Below are 17,843 nucleotides of genomic sequence, written 5' to 3'. Positions count from 1 at the left end.
TTCTCCCTTCTGCTATTTACAAACTTTTACGTCAAATCAAATCTAAACCAAATGATCTTGGTCTTGAAGCTGTATGGCCAACTTTCGATAGCGTTAGTGTGCGTAAGTCGAAAGGCTCCCTAGTCATTAAACTCTATTCGGAAGCAGACCTCTCTAAACTTGATTGACTACCCTCCGAATTGCACCGTATCTAAAGCGATTTGTCCATTACTTTACTCAGAAACAATATTCCTCCTTCAATTAACATTGTGAGCTTTAATGCTCACTCCTTATTAGCGCACATAGACTTAGTTAAAGCTAATACTACTGTAAATTTTTATCACATTATCTCTGTTTGTGAAACATGGCTTCCTCCTCTTGTATCCAATAATCTTGTCAACCTCGAAAATTATACTCTTGTGAGAAATGATAGGCGGAATAGAAGAAATGGAGGTGTAGCCTGTTATATTCATGATTCTCTTAAATTTAATGTATTAGCTCAGTCGGATGGTCTCATTTTTAATGCTCCTGAGTTCTTATTAAAAGACATTCGTGTGCCCACTGGCGAGTCACTTCTATTTGCTTCTGTGTATAGGCGTCCTAAAGGACTACTGTTCAATGAATTTTCGAATATTCTTTGATGCTTCTCCTTTGCGTATGAAAACTTAATAATCTGCGGCGATTTAAACTGTAATCTTCTTGTTTCGAGCTTTGAATCAACGTTTCTAAGGGAGTTTGTTTTCTCACACTCTTCAAGTCTTATTGAATCGGCTTCAACTTATCACACTGCCGTATCTGACTCTCTTCTAAATGTTTTTATAGTGGATTGTCCTCGGAAAGTCACCAATTTCTTCAAATCTGACTCTCCTTCCATTGCGGGACATGATTTACTATAATTGTGCTATCCTTTTCCTGCTCCTCCAATTTGTGAGCGAACAAAATGATACATTTGTGAGCGAACAAGACGATACATTAAACATTTCAGTGATGAGAGTTTCCTTCTATCTCTTGCGTCTCGCATAGAGTCAGATATAGTAGAGTTCCCTCCTTCCCTTAATACACCGTTACAAATTGATAGGTTCACCAACTTAATTCAAACCTCTATAATTACCTCCTTGGACCTTCACGCGCCCTTAAAAATCTTTACGGTGAAAAAAGTGCCAACTCCCTGGCTCACTGACTCTCTCAGGGCTCGAATCAAGAAGCGGAGTATTTTGTATAAGCGAGCGAAAAGATCAGGTTCTATACTAGGCTTTGCCATTTATAGACAGTACAGAGACGAGCTGTCTACTGATCTTAAAATTGACAAAAATAACTTCTTTCTACAGAGATTGTCTCTTACAACCAATCCATCATCGCTCTGGAGAGTTCTTTCTGCAATGGGACTTGTTAGATCCTCTCAGTCTTCTCCTCTTACCTATTTCACACCTAATATTCTGAATGCGCATTTTGCGAGTGTTACCAACGCCTCTGAGCCATGTGATTGATCGATTTTTCTATCCTCTATAATGACTTCTGAGGTGAATAATCCTGAATTTGGATTTTCTGATATCACTTCTGCTGATATCACCTCACTTGTGACTTCTTCTCCCTCGTCGCTGGCCGAGGGACCTGATGGCATCCTCTATTTGCGCTTCACAAGGCTCTCCCTAAAATTTCACTTTTGCATACCGTTTTATTCAACCGCTCATTTCAAACTCATCACTTCCCTGCATCGTGGAAAAGGGCTTACATCCGCCCGCTGCTTAAATCCAATCCTCCTCAATCCATGTCTGACTCCCGCCTGATCGCTAATCTTTGTGAAGTCTCCAAATTCATTGAGAAAATTTCTTTGTCACAGATATTCAGACATTTTTCTTCTCTGCATGCTCTTGATAGTTTTCAATCGGGATACAGGAAGGGTTTGTCTACTCAAACCGCTTTACTTCGCATTTGCTCTGATGTAAGGAGGGCGGTTGATAAGAGAAAGCTAACTATTCTAGTATTATTTGACTTCAGGAAAGCGTTTGATACCATTCCGCATTAGAATTTACCAATTAAATTGCGCAAACTGGGTTTTTCGATCGGAGCTCTGTGCTAGATTTTTTCTTATTTGACTGGGAGATCACAAGCTGTCATAGATAACAATAAGATTTGTTCACAATGGATTCAAACTTCGTCTGGGGTTCCACAGGGCTCAGTACTAGGCCCACTCTTATTTACGGTCTATATCAATGACATAGCTGAAAAACTGCGTTATTGTCAACACATGGTCTATGCAGATGATACTCAGATTTATTTGTCTTGTTTACCTTCCGAGCTCACTGCTAGCCTTGCACTAGTCGCTCACGATGTTGGTGTCATTGCTAACTACGCTGAAACTAATGGTTTCAATCTAAACCTTGGTAAAAGTAAAATTCTCATTCAGGGTAGCAACCTTTTTATCAATCAGATTGACTTAGACTCCTTACCACCGATCTCTGTCAACAATTTCTCATTTGTTAATGAGGCAAAGAATCCGGGTGTCAGAATGTCTTCGAGCCTATCTTGGCACAGACATGTTAGAATGATCTCTCAGAAAGTGAATTTTTCCCTTTACAAGCTTTCGTATCACAGAAACGCTCTTTTACTTCCAACCAAAATAAAATTAGTCACATCCTTGATCTTTCCCATTGTAGACTATTGCTGCTTAGTCTACAATGACATTACCAATGAACAAAATGTTCGAATTCAAAGATTGATAAATTCTGGCATCCGGTTTATTTTCAATTTGAGTCGTGACGAGCATATTTCTCCCTATCGTAGGCGTCTCGGCTGGTTGTCAGTCAGGTCGAGGAGGCTTTATTTCCTTGCCCTTTATACTTTCAAAATTCTTCATGGCGATGCACCGCACTACCTGCTAGAACTCTTTACACGCTCTGCTCCATCTGTACGACCTTCTCGAAATCGAATTCCCGAAACTTTCCTGATTCCTTTTCACCGAACCACCACCTACCGTAACTCTTTTCCACTTGCTGTCATATATTTTTGACATTCGTTACCGCTAAGAATTACCGAAGCTCAAACTATTGGATTTTTAAAGGCTGCCCTCTTTGCATACCTCTTCGATCTTGAAAATAATGAGTAATCCCTCACTTACTTTTCTCAGCATTTGTCTCTGTACTGGATATTCTTTGGCCTTTCTTGCGTCTGTAGTGCTTTTGCGTTTTTTGCGTCTTGCAAACTGCAAATTATTGTTCCCCCACTGATTCTCTTTTGTTTTCATTTATTATCTTTTATTTTTATTTTTTATTTTTTTATCTTTTTTGCCTGCTTACTGCCAAACTCTTTATATAATTTGTTTTGAACTGCGTTCTTCGTTTATTTATTTTTGTTTATTTTATGATTTCTAATATTTTATTTTTGTTATTTTTGTTTTAAGTTTATTTTATGTTTATCTTAAGTTTGTTTTAAGTTTATTGTACTTGTATAGCCTTTTGTCACTTTTTGTGCTTTGTTTGCCTTCCGTAGGCATTTGTTTTGTTATTTTTTTGCCCAATGGTTTTTCCGTAGCATAATAAAATTCTCAATCAATCAATCAATCTCTCTCTCTCTCTCCCCCTCCCCCTACACGCGGTGAGGCTCTATTAGAAAGCGTGTTCGTTCGCGTAATGTTTTCGCGCCATCCCTCTCATACTTATTAACGCGCTTTGGTTGTACAGCGATTTCCTCTAGTTTTCGCGTTCTCTATTTTTCTGGCGATCTTTTTGCTTTCGTATTCAGTTCAGTTTTCCTATTTCGTGTGACTATTACATTATTCTGTTACCTTATTGCGAGATGTATTATGGCGTGTTCATTCATTGCCTATTTTATCTTTTCAAATATCATCTCAAGGTTATTTCCTATTAATGATCCAATTATCTAGCTCCGTTGTCATCGCATTACCTGTGTTGATTTTTCGAGAAGTCGCGAAATTTCGGCATTACCTCGCGCATGGCCGAGATTCGATTCATTGTTACCTTCAATTACCTTCCGCCGCGTATCTCCGTGTTTCTCGCGATTGAAACATCGTATAGAGAATCACCTGGTGTCGATTACCTATTACCGAATTTACCTAAGACACCGGCTGTTCTGGCGTTGGCTACTTATTACCTGAGTTTTACCTAAGGCATCTGCTTATCGGATTGCTGATTACCTTTTGTCTACAATGTCAGATCATCGGTTGTCGATTACCTACGACACCCGCGGAATCACTACGCGCAATTAGATATTACCTTTACTTACCTGACGAATTTGGATAAGCCGCGGGTGGAATACCGCGCTACTGATCGGTACGTAGTGGCTATGCGATGTTGGCGAACCATCAATTTAATCTCCTTTCAAACTCTCACGGTATATAAAATCACGTATTGCAATTATTATCGTTTTTTGTACCTTCTGTTTATTTGACGAACTTACGAATAAATTGTGAAACGTTTTCTGAATCTTCTGTTTTGTATCGACTATTTTTTGCGTTATAAATTGCTACTTTTCCTCGAGGATCCCCCCTACCCCCCTCTGTCATTAGTATCACAGATGAGCTGAGTAATCGGACCATCCTCGTTTATTCGTTGCCCTCGTGCACTCTAGACTATATTTTTGCGTTGTGTTACCATCCTGAGAATAAACAAAAATCAAGTCGAGTAATTCGGCGGTACTTTGTACTTGGCGTCCAGTTTATTCTCGTAGCCAGAGAGTCGCGTGGGACGAGACAAGTGAGCGGAGAAGGGACGGATCATATTTTCTGGGAAAATCTCGTTACAATATATATGCTGACTGACAATCGATTGCGGTTGCAAAAACCAAATTGTGAAGTTTTTTTCTTCATTTGCAATCAACTCCTCAATTAACAGTTTGAGCATATTTTTGTATAGGACCTTTTTCATAAAGAACGTTATAACGAACAATTTCTATTCGACACTCTTTTCGATAGAATGCGTTCCAAAAGTATTAACTCAAAAAAATTGATTTTTTTAATTTTCAATAATTTTTTATTGCTAAAATGCACTTCGGATTTCCACAAAAACTCAAGGTTATAATCCCATAGATCCAAAAATCCTTAAGAGAAATTGGCTAACCTCTGCAACCTCTTGAATAGTAGTCCGTGAAATATGACTCATGGTGACCGGACTATTGTATGAATGGGGTATATTGGCGACGTTCTCACTCCCTTTCCATTTACACAAGGTTAACTATTAGTGAATGGTTAACGCCTGAAAATTTTCGTCCATGTAAGAATTTTTTCGAATTTTCCTTTGATTTTTTTTCGCTTTTTAATAAATTTTTATAAAGACGCTGTTGAAAAAAAGTTGTGGTTAAATAAATAAATAAAAAAAGGAAGTCTATTTGTTGATAATGAAATTCAAACGTAGAGATTTTTTGGGGATATGTTATCGATCGGCATCCAATTTGTTAAAATTTTGATGTTGAAACACAACAAATTTTTATTCATTTTTGAAACAGGACACAAATGAAAGATGATAAAACCGGAACTAGCGGAGGAAAAAACAAGGAAAAGGCCTGGAATCGGAACGCTCAATCGCTTCGTTCGCCATCATCTTCTAAAAGTTTTGGGATACAAATAGCAAATCTCCGTATGGAGAGTCTTATGAGGGAATCCGAGTCAAGCAGCGATGAGGAATTCTTCGATTGTCAAGGTAACAACGAAAAAACGAACAAATGAAAATAATGATTCAGGGAGTTTCCTAATTTGAAATCTAAATTCTGATGTATTTTCTTTATAATATAAATTATAGTCGCTCATGTCCGGTTGCAACATAGCACTTTATTTCATTGCTGTTTAATCAGACAGTTGACTAATTCGGAAAGCGAACTGGCTATTTTTGATAATTTTTGGGGATTTGGAAGCTGAAAACAAATGAGATTATTGATGTTTCCTGATTTTTGCTTTCATTCAAACATAAGTTTTGTAGAAAAAAATTCAAGAGAGCTTAAAATTTGGAACTTTTATCTTTAAAGTACTTTCTCCGGATTCTTAATTTAATAACTCTACACGCGGTTAAAGCCGTTTAAGGTGATAAATCATACGATAACATACGTCGCCGCACCCTTCCCTCCCCTGTCGGTACTGCAGAACTCGAAACGAGCTACTGCGCAGACTATCGACAGATGTCAGAGCGCTAGGTTTTCATCAAGTTTCAACAAAGAACCCAATGGATGAGCAGTAAAAACTGCTGCTCGCTTAAAAGAGCGGTAAAATATAATAAACAATTTGTATTCTTTATGCGAAAGAACGATTTTCGTTCCGTAAATCTTCTACAATTTTCATTGTTAGTTAGTTCAATGAGAATCAAGAGACTCAGTAGAGTCTCGGGACAAGTACATTGACAGCTCTGTCGTCTGCTGGCCCGAGGCTCTTGCCGAGATTATACTTTCACTGAATAAAACGATTGGCGGTGGTGGGGGTAAAATTGGCATGAGTAGATATACAAGGCGGGTTCTGGATACTTTTTTGCTGAGTCATTGTCACGATGACGTCATCATTTCGAATGTTCTAAAACGGTGACGTCATCATTTCGAAAGTTCTAGAACGATGACGTCATCATTTCGAATGTTCTAGAACGATGACGTCATCATTTAGAACGCTCTGGAACGATGACATCATTTCGAAAGTTCTGGAACGATGACGTCATCATTTCGAATAACGATGACATCATTTCGAAAGTTCTAGAACGTCATTTCAAAATGTTCTATGAGACGCCCTTTCCTGTTTTACCGACTAAAAATTTCGGAAAAATGATGGAACCATAGATAGAGTCATTGTCACGATGACGTCATCATTTCGAATGTTCCAGATCGATTTCCTGTTTTAACGACTGAAAATTTCAGAAAAATGTTGGAACCGTAGATGGCGCAATTTGGATCCAACGGAAATGACCAATCAGATGACGTCATTTCAAATGTTCCAGAATATTTTTGAGAGTAGGGGTAATGGTATAAAGAGGTTGAAAGTTCTAAGTGCAGTCAATAGAGTCATCATGATGAACGCTTCAACACCAGACGAGATAAAGCTTCTGTGCTGTCTTCCACCATACTTCTGTAGCTATGATGCTGTTATATCAAAGCATTTCGGAAGTGATTCTCCTGACGGAATATATGATTTTATCCGCGATATACTGAAGTTTCAAGGAAATTTGGAAAAAGAGAAACAAGAAAAAGTACTTTGTGCACGATGTGATAACATACGTGGATCAATCGAGATTATTTACAAACATGTTCGCAGCTTACGCCGTGATATGGAGAATTTGTAGAGATAATTGCTAATGAAGTAATAATGTAATAAGAATAAAAAAAACACATGAAAACTCATTATTTTTTTTATTTATCCTTAAACATTTTCGAATGTTTCTAATTAAATTTTATAATTTGATCATGTAAATATATGCGGGTGTTTGGGATGAAAATAATTAATTCCAAGAATTCTTTGATTTTTTTTTATTGTTATAAAAAAATTTTACATTTTATTAGATTCGATAATACACAAAATTATACCAGTTTCTTAACATTTTTTTTTTTTTTTTTTACCAAGGAGTTGCAGAAATCCTTTTTACGGATTCCGTGTAGTCTTACGGACTACATGGGTATGTGGGACTCCCAAAAAAAACAGGCCTACCCACTAAAACTGCCACCTCCTTGTTCTCCTTCCCCCCAGCCAGGGACTATGTTGATCTTACTTCTGACTGGGGGTCTGTGTGTTCGTTCGTCCGTTCTGTCCCACCGTTTTCGTAACGTCGCGTCACTCCGTCTGCTCAGTCATCTGTCAAGCAGCCGTCCGCGTTCTTCCGTCTCAGTATCGTTTCCGTGAAAGTGGCGACTAAGCGCCACCATTCCGGTTCGTGCAGCATCACCTCGACGATGTTATCGGGGGAGATGCTGCCAACCGTTGTCTCCAGTTCTCGTCTGAGTCCTGTCCAGCGGGCACATGCGAAAAACGTGTGTTCCGCGTCGTCTCGTTCATGTCCACAGTACTTACTTACACTCCGATGTCCGTACTCTGTTCATTCTGTGGAGGTACTGTCGGAAATAACCGTGACCCGTCAGGAGCTGGGTAACGTAAAATTTCATGTTGCCAAACTTCCTTCCGAGCCACGGCCTCAGGTCCCGTATAAGTCGTCTCGTCCAGTAAACATCGTGTCCGTTTGTCCACCGTCCTTGCCATTCGTCGATCGTCCTTTCGTGCTCGGCTACTGCCGCGTTCTTCCGTCCTACGTCTGCGCTGCTCCCGTAGATGCTCTTGCGCTCAAAGGCAAGGAGGTCCACGGGAATTACGCCCGCCACCACCAGAACAGCTTGTGCAGAGACTGTTCGGTAGGAGCAAGCGATTCGCAGCGCGCCCTGTCTCTGTACCATAGTCATCGCCAGCTCGGGAGATCGCTCTGTGATCACCGCCGCTACGTCATCAGCGTAGGCGACGAGGGTCACTCCGAGCGGCATCCCAAGCCGAAGCAGGCTATCATATAAGACATTCCAGAAGTCAGGTCCTAGTATCGACCCCTGAGCAACCCCAGCGGTGACCTGTCTTGTTACCTGTCCTTCGATCGTCTCGTTCGTCTGTTTTTCAGGTAATCCTCCACAACCTGAACCAAGTATGATGAGATCTCGAAGTTGCTTTTCAGCGCCTCCAAAATATCCACCCACCTGGCCGAGTTGAAAACATTCCTGATGTCCAGCGTCGCCAGCAGCACGACAGGTCGGGCTGCGTGGCAGTGTCTGTCCAGTTCCAGGAAAGAGTCAACCACCTTTTGGATTGCTCCAATCGTCGATCGATCCCTCCTGAAACCGAACTGCAGACTCCCTCCGGCCTGCATCGCGTCCGTCAGTCTCGGTCTCAGTAACTGTTCAAAGAGTTTACCTGTCGTGTCAAGTAAACTCAACGGTCGGTAGGCCGAGGGCGTGTTAGGGTCGCCCTTACCTTTTGGGATAAGGACGAGCCTTGACTCTTTCCACCGATCGCTGAACGTCCCTGTCGTCAAGCACGTGTTGTACAGGTCGAGAAGTATCTCCGGTCGTAGGCGAGCCACGAGCCGGAGGATCTCGGCCTGTACTCCGTCTGGTCCCGGCGCCTTGCCAGTCTTCATCGCGTTCGTTGCTCTGGTGAGCTCCTCAGCGGTAAAGACAGGGGGCGCCGGCACGTCCGCGTCGTCCGTCACGTCCGTCCGAATTGGGTGCGCCGGAAATAATCTGTCAACAATCCGTCCTTCTGTTTCGGCGTCTTTGAGTTCCGGTGGAACTCGGGCCCCTAGTTTGCCGGTCACAATCTTGTAGCCGGTTCCCCAGGGATCCTCGTTCACCTCCTCGCAGAGCTTCCTCCAGCATTGCGTCTTGCTGTCTCGTATTGCTTTCGTCAGCGTCTTCCGTGCTGTTTTGCAATGGCCTGGAGGTTTTCCCTTTCGGGTCCGCCCCCAGCCCTCGTCACTCGTCGCCGATTTGCCAGGCATATCCTGCGCAATTCGGCTATCTCGTCCGTCCACCAGTATTATAGTCGTCTTTTTTGTGTCTGTCCTCGTTTCGGCATTGTGATGTTGCACAAGCCGTCTATAAGTTTGGCCGTTTCGTCTGTTAGTCTCTCCGCCCTTTGCCGGCCAGTCAGCTCAGGGGGAATTTTCGTCACAGGAGCTGATACTATCATCAGCTCTTCAGAAAATTTTCGTGCGTCGAGTTTGTCGAGGTTCCACCGCGGGGGTCGGTGGGGTTTCGTCCGTCTCGTTTCTGTCCGTCCTGCCACTTCGAAGACGATGTACTGGTGGTCGCTGGCTGTGTAGTCCTCGACTACCCGCCACCGCCTCAGCTGCGGCAGGATTCTGTCCGACGTCATCGTCACGTCAGGGATGGAGTCTTCGAACCCTGGTCGTCTGTACGTCGGCGTGTCTCCCGTGTTTACCACTACCAGGTCCAGGCTTGCGGTCATTTCCAGTAGCAGTCGTCCGCGTCTGTTCGTTTCTGTCATTCCCCACTGGGTCGCCCTCGCGCTGAGATCCCCCGCATCCATGACATCCCGGGGCAGGTCCCTGATTCCGTCTTCTAGGAGCGCCACCTTCCTCTCGAATTCCGCCGCAGTGCAGTGGGCGTCAGGTAGACGCTGACGTAAGTGACAGCGCCCACCCTGGCCCAGACGAAATCGTCCCCTACTCCACGGTCGGAGACTCGCGATTGGGCAGCACCCCTTACCCAGATAGCGGTAGTCTCTGTCGCGTTCGTGATGTACGTCTGGGTCGTCCTTCTCCTGTATAATTCACACGGGATCAGGATGTCTGCGTCATGTTCGTCGGCTATCTGTGGTAGGAGCATGTCTGCGATCCTACTTCGGTTCAGGTTTCCCTGAACTATTCTGTCCGTCTTCCGGCCTGCCTTCTGTACTCCTCCAGCGCAGCCCGAAACATGGCGCACCTTCCAGTGCCGGCGAGGTGCGCTATGTCCCTGTGCCCCGCCTCGGAGCACAGTGGACAGACCGGTTTGTTCTCACAGTCCGTTGCATGGTGTCCAGATGCGCCACACTTGCGGCAACATTTCGTCCTGTCCACGTCCTTGCAGTCGGCCTTTACGTGACCGAAGCCAAGGCACCTGTAGCATTTCGTCACCGTCAGTCGTTTCCGAACGCGGCAATGCACCCAGTCTATTCCGATCCTGCCGCGCCGAAGCAGCGCATCGGCTTCCCGCAAATCAAGTTCGCAGACCGCCATGTACTGCTCGGCACGGTTCGGACCGAAAATGTGTACTCGAAAGTCCACGTCTCGTCCCGTCTCTCGTCTAAGAGCGTCCGTCACGTCATCCGGAGTCGCAACGCAGTCCAGGTTCATGATCTCCAATTGAACCTTGGAGGTCAGAGCCCTGACGCTGCCCGCTTCCCCTATGGCGTCCTGTATCTGTCACTCAAATTCGTCGCGTTCGTCCGGTTTGCTTGCGTCCGCCTGCAGTTTTAACAGGCACAAACCGTTTTTGGTCTTCCCCAGAGTCGTCACCTGCAAGTGACTCTTCTTCGGATCCACCGTCGACCGTATCTTCCGTACTATGATGTCCGAGTACGTCATGTCCGTTCCCGGTTTGACGAGAACAGCTGTTCCCCTTTGTAGAGGGGCCGGACCGCTCCCATCAGCTCGGGTTGCCGCGTCTGATTTCTTTTTTGTTTTGTTTCTGTCGTTCCGTGTAACTGTCTGCCAGTCCGCGGCCGGTTCCGTCGTCGGTGGCCTCTTTTGAGAGGACTCCGGCGTGGTCCCAGTCGGCGATCGTTTCCGTTTCGTCCGTGGCGTCTCTTTGTCGTTCGTGGTGCCCGTCGACGTCTTGTCACTGTCTACAAGACGGCCCTTTGTGGCTGCTTCCATCTGCGTATGCAGCGCGATGTCAACAGTCTCCAGGATTGTCTTGATTCCTGTCTTTACCGTCATGTTCATGTTTTTTTGTACGTTAGATGCTTCGGCCATTTTCGTCGCAGTCTCGTGGATGAGCCGCAGCAATTCCGTCAAATCATATTTGTCGCCCCTTGTTGTTGCTGTTCATTTCGTCGTCTGTATCGTGTTGTCAACGGCCGAAGCGTAGCTCGCCACGCTGCTTCCGCTGGAGACACTGTCCGTCCTGTTCCGTCTCGGTAGGTTTAGTAACGTCTTGTCCGTATTGTTAGTCCATGTCGTCCTCCTCGTCACCGTGCACAAGTTGCGGCCCTCAAAATCCGTGCCGCTGGCCGTGTTCACCGGGGCTTTCACCCGATCGGAACCCGGGGTAGATTTCCCCTGAGAAGGGGTTACCACTTGAGATATGTCACTATTTTTATTGTGCATGTCCATTTGTGTCTGTCCCATTTTGCGACAGGTCCCTCGTGGTCGCGACTCCACGAACCGCGCTGGGACAACGCACGGCCCCTGAGGTCCCCCCCCCCCCCCGTGTGTTCAGTGTTCCCCCCTGTAGAGTGTGCGTAGGTGTGAGTGCCCGTGATGACAAACCGGGCTTCATTCACGGGGAGAGCCCGTTTATAGGGAACCCCTTCATTCGCTTTCGGGCGACTCGGTTTATAGGAGTCCCCGGACATACGCTTTTCGGTAGGACCCGTTTATAGGGTCCCCGAGCTTTCACGTCCCCGGTTTGTCGAAAGGCTTGTGCGTCGATGTTTGTGTAGTGTGTGGGTGTGGGTGTGTGTGTGTGTGTGACACAGAGCCCTGTTAGCCGTATGCAAAAGCACACGTTGTCCGCCCTGCACGTGAGAAATCTCGGACGTAGGATTGGATTTTGCAGAGCAGTTTCTTAACATTGCCACTTATTGGATTATATTCAATAATTCGATCATGTAGCATTATGTAGATCAAGCAATATGCTGCGGTTTGAGCTGGAAAGGCACCTGCTGATTCAAATTCCAAACGTATATCCACCGGTCCTGATTTCAGAAACTCGTTTTATTTCGAACAGCCAATCACAATGAGTGGAGCGTATTTAATAAGATCAGCTTTGTTCAACATCGGTTCAGGCTCTTTACCATAATAGGAGGCCTGAAAGCTCGTATACATGTCATACAATAGAGCGAATTGATTATGAGCAATGTCAAGATTCAAGTTTCCGTAAGGATAACATTCAGAATTAAGAAATAGTTTAACGTCTCGAAGGTTACAATGATCAAAATGACTCGCGTTTGCATTAGCAGTGCTTTTTCTTGCTGTTTGGAATCCTACTATGCCATATCGAGGTTTTTCAAGCTGGGTCTATGTTTTAACGACCCACACGTTTTTTGACGTCATGGGTAGTAGTGGATACTCATACAATTCCCATGTTCGAAAACTCTTAGCTTACAGAATATCCCTACCAATTTCAATCAAGAGACTCGGTAGAGTCTCGGGACAAGTACATTGACAGCCCTGTCGTCTGCTGGCCCGAGGCTCTCGCCGAGACTATACTTTCTCTGAATAAAACGATTCGCGGTGGTGGGGGTAAAATTGGCATGTGATTTTCTTTAATTGCGAAGCCTATGAGTTATGTACGACTTTGAAAATTGAACTTTCAGCTAATTGAGAAATTCTCTATCGAATGAGCCCAAAAACAGCATTATTGGTGGCGTAATTGCTGAGAAAAAACTTTGCACGGGCTCAAGATTATGCAAAAGTTACCAACACATTCAAAAATTTGTGTGTCTGTATATTATAGTATAACACCATCAAAGGCACTTTGATGCTATCGAGTTTCTGATTGGTTGGATCTGACGACATCCATTTTTAGACGTTGTGATTGGTTGTTGAAATTAGTTGTTGATGATTGGAAATCTGACGTCAACTTCATAACGTAGCACACGGCGCAGCACAGCTGGTAACAGCAGTCATAAATTCGATCGATATACATATATATATACAAACCATGTGTCAGTTTTTGATCGCATGAACAGAGTTTCGACATTACGAAGTGCGTGCGGGATAAATAAAAAAATAATTTTCGTCATCTAAAGAAGTGCATATAACTATTTATTTTGTTAAAATTTATGATATATTAAACCGGTATCAAAGCGGCCGCGTAAATGTAGTCTGTGATGTGTGTGTGAAAAAGAATATAAAAAATGCGCGATGCATATGTCAACGAAACTTTTCAAGATTTCATTATTTCGTTCGATTGGAAATAAGTGTTGACTGAAATAATCCTTCAATTAAACCAGATTACAAAATATTGCCCAGTGCGAATATATCGTCACTGGCGTGGTTATATATCATGTGTAAATAGGTTATACATACGAATAAATAGAACAAAAGCACACGGAACTGTTAGAATGATATTAGAAACTTTACTTGAATAAATGTTTTCTAATTTATTTCCTGTGTCAACATTATATATAAACATTCCCATATTTTGCTTGATATTCAGTTTGGCTCTGCCCTCTCCGATCCTTGTTTTCACCCCATCAGTTTGCAGAGGATCGATACATATTATTAACCTTTTAAGCGGCAATGACGCCATATGGCGCACATTTTTTCTGGGCCCAAAGCGGCAATGACGCCATATGGCGCACATCGGTTATCTCGTGATTAAATCAATCAATTATCACCAAATTTGATACTCGGGGGTTTCTGGGGTCGCTGATTACGAATCCGCTCTCAAAATTTCGAAATTCGAAATGGCGGATCCAATATGGCGGCCGAAAATGCAAAAATTCATTCGAATCGGATAAAAATTGGTACTCGGGGGTTTTCGGGGTCGCTGATTACGAATCCGCTCTCAAAATTTTGAAATTCAAAATGGCGGATCCAATATGGCGGCCGAAAATTAAAAATTCATTTTAATCGGATAAAAATTGGTACTCGGGGGTTTTTAGGGTCGCTGATTACGAATCCGCCCTCAAAATTTCGAAATTCAAAATGGCGGATCCAATATGGCAGCCGAAAATTCAAAAATTCATTCGAATCGGATAGGCATTGGCATTCAGGGGTTTTCGGGATCGCTGATTACGAATCCGCCCTCGAAATTTCGAAATTCAAAATGGCGGATCCAATATGGTGGTCAAAAATCCGAAAATTCATTTGAATCGGTCGAAATTTAGTATTCTTCGGGGTCGCTGATTACGGAGTATATAAATTGAAAATAGAAGATTCTCTATGACACATATGAATTGATCATGTAAAATTTTTGCAATGGCACCTTTCTCTTCATATTGATTTTATATTAACCCTGAGTTTTTCAAGTTTTATATGTGAATAAATGTAACACAAATACTATTCAAAATTACCCCGTGCATGGTCGGCATATGAGGTATTGTTTTCGAATTATACATTTTGAGGACGGATTCGTAATCAGTAACCCCGAAAACCCCCGAGTACCAATTTTTATCCGATTCAAATGAATTTTTCATTTTCGTCCGCCATATTGGATCCGCCATTTTGAATTTTGAAATTTCGAGGGCGGATTCGTAATCGGTGACCCCAAAAACCCCCGAGTACCAATTTTTATCCGATTCAAACGAATTTTTTATTTTCGGCCGCCATATTGAATCCGCCATTTTGAATTTCGAAATTTTGAGAGCGGATTCGTAATCAGCGACCCCAAAAACCTCCGAGTACTAAATTTCGTAACAATCTGAATACTTTTTTTTTCCCGCATTTTGAGCACTATGAGGCGAATTGGTTCTGCCGCTTAAAAGGTTAATTCGTTCCCTAATATGTGTCCTATGATTTTCTACTCCTTCTTCATGATGATTGTGGTAACATGATTCGAGAGGTTTCTAACCATAATCTTGAATTGCACATTTTGTAAATCAGATTTTCAAAAAAATTTCTGGTCTTGGTATAAGTATAGTTATTCTTTTTCTACTTGGTCTGTCGAGTGATAAATTTGGAAACTTGTTCCAGAAAGCCTTTGGAGACTTTTTTTCTGATGATATGAAAAGTCGTATCTTCGGAATGCAGTGGGTAAACACAAATTTTGACAATAGAACTTATGAAAAAACAGCATGAGTGCTGTAAAAAAATTGGAGACAAGTACATTTATGTTTTATGTAACCTCGACTGATGAGTGAAACCCGACGTGTTACTCGTGTAGTCCAAAAAATAAATGCTCGATGATTTATAAGAAGTTGTTCGATCTATTCTCTGGAAACTTGCTTCAATAATGAGCAATTCATTACTAAAGGTTATAAAAAAAAAACTATTTCAAACGTAATGAATAAAAAAAATGAATTTGTTAAATCTTGGTAATGTATGAAAAACATTTGGTTCAAAGGAACAAAAGGTTGTCAAATAAATGCAAAAGGGACGAGTACATCGGATGACGAATAAACAAAATTTTTAACATAATGGTATGTAAAATAAATTACGAAACCAACTGTGTTTGAATAAAACAATTAAGAAAAGCTTTCACAAATCATGAAAAAACATTATATTAAAAAAAATAAAAATCTGGAATTATTTTGTAAAGGAAAAAAAAATCAAATAGAACGTGAAAAATTCATTCTTACGGGAAGTATCCGGAACTTGAGAAAGTTCTAAAACTTGCTTCAAATGAGCAATTCATTACCAAAGGTTATAAAAAAACCATTTCAAACGTAATGAATAAAAAAAATGAATCTGCTAAATCCTGGTAATGTATGAAAAACGTTTGGTGTTCAAATGAACAAAACGTTGTCAAATAAATGCAAGTGACGAGTACATCGGATGGCGAATGAAAAAAATTAAAAACATAATGGTATGTAAAAAAAATTATGAAACCAACTGTAAATAATTTCAACAACACAATTAAGAAAAGCTTTCACAAATCGTGAAAAAATATTATATTTAGAAGAAATACAAATCCGTAATTATATTGTAAAGGAAAAAAAAATTTAAATAGAACGTGAGAAATTCATTCCTACGGGAAGCATCCGGAACTTGAAAAAGTTCTAGTGAATCAAAAAGTTACCAAAAAATCGCATTAAAGGTAAAAGTCATTTGTTACTCTATGGTGACAGATACTTAGAAGAAAATCGATTCTTCTCAGACTTTCAGGATCCCTTGGTATTCACAATATTCGATGTCGATTTCGTGTCGGTACAAATTATGTTTAAATATGTGCTAAAAGTACTTGTCCGGCCCATCACTTTTCATTCAAATTGCTCATTCAAATAAGAATCGAACTAGACCTTAATTACTGTATTATTTTTATGGAACGCTGCCGTTACACGCCCACCTGAATTCGAACATCATCTCATATATGCTCGGCGGCAACTATTTCTTCGCAAAAATTCACTCATGTTTTTATGTTGATTTTAACAAAGTGCAATTGTGTATGTGATAATAAAAAAAAACGAGATTATACAGACGAATCCTCTCGAAAATTTATTAAAATGTGATTTATTATCAGTTGAATATCTTCAGTAATTGAATAGGTTAGTTGCTATAACAAATAAAATTCGGTTGAAGAAGGAAATGTGAAGTAAACATTGCCGTCATTTCAATATAAACTGGAGAGTTAATTTGGAAGCTTGACAATTTTTATCGTCCGAAGGGTATTTTTTCATCAATACACAATAATATCTCTTGTATATTACAGAAAAATTGAATGCAATTAAGTTAAAATCTCTTGGAGATAATTTTCTCAATTCCCTCTGTAGGCATACATATGATCCATCAGATCTAAAAGAGCCCTGATTTTTATTTGATTGAGCAATTTGAATGAAAAGTGATGGGCCGGACAAGTACTTTTAGCACATATTTAAACATAATTTGTACCGACACGAAATCGACATCGAATATTGTGAATACCAAGGGATCCTGAAAGTCTGAGAAGAATCGATTTTCTTCTAAGTATTTGTCACCATAGAGTAACAAATGACTTTTACCTTTAATGCGATTTTTTGGTAACTTTTTGATTCACTAGAACTTTTTCAAGTTCCGGATGCTTCCCGTAGGAATGAATTTCTCACGTTCTATTTAAATTTTTTTTTCCTTTACAATATAATTACGGATTTGTATTTCTTCTAAATATAATATTTTTTCACGATTTGTGAAAGCTTTTCTTAATTGTGTTGTTGAAATTATTTACAGTTGGTTTCATAATTTTTTTTACATACCATTATGTTTTTAATTTTTTTCATTCGCCATCCGATGTACTCGTCACTTGCATTTATTTGACAACGTTTTGTTCATTTGAACACCAAACGTTTTTCATACATTACCAGGATTTAGCAGATTCATTTTTTTTATTCATTACGTTTGAAATGGTTTTTTTATAACCTTTGGTAATGAATTGCTCATTTGAAGCAAGTTTTAGAACTTTCTCAAGTTCCGGATACTTCCCGTAAGAATGAATTTTTCACGTTCTATTTGATTTTTTTTTCCTTTACAAAATAATTCCAGATTTTTATTTTTTTTAATATAATGTTTTTTCATGATTTGTGAAAGCTTTTCTTAATTGTT

The 17,843-nt window shown here is 41.3% G+C and overlaps 1 protein-coding gene across 8 annotated transcripts in view; it reads left to right on the top strand.

Moving 5' to 3' along the window:
- The window catches only part of rdgB (retinal degeneration B), a 1,063,172-nt gene that overhangs the window by 430,759 nt on the left and 614,570 nt on the right, over positions 1 to 17,843 (top strand). For all 8 annotated transcript variants that reach the window (XM_043425624.1, XM_043425622.1, XM_043425620.1 and 5 more), the window contains exon 6: positions 5,440 to 5,633. In XM_043425624.1, the coding sequence (XP_043281559.1) occupies positions 5,440 to 5,633 (194 nt within the window). The remainder of the gene's footprint in view (positions 1 to 5,439; positions 5,634 to 17,843) is intronic.

Source organism: Venturia canescens, chromosome 8 (genome assembly GCF_019457755.1).
Source record: "Venturia canescens isolate UGA chromosome 8, ASM1945775v1, whole genome shotgun sequence".
NCBI lineage: Eukaryota > Metazoa > Arthropoda > Insecta > Hymenoptera > Ichneumonidae > Venturia > Venturia canescens.
Note: the sequence above shows the minus strand (reverse complement) of the source record. Positions and strands in the feature narration are given on the sequence as shown.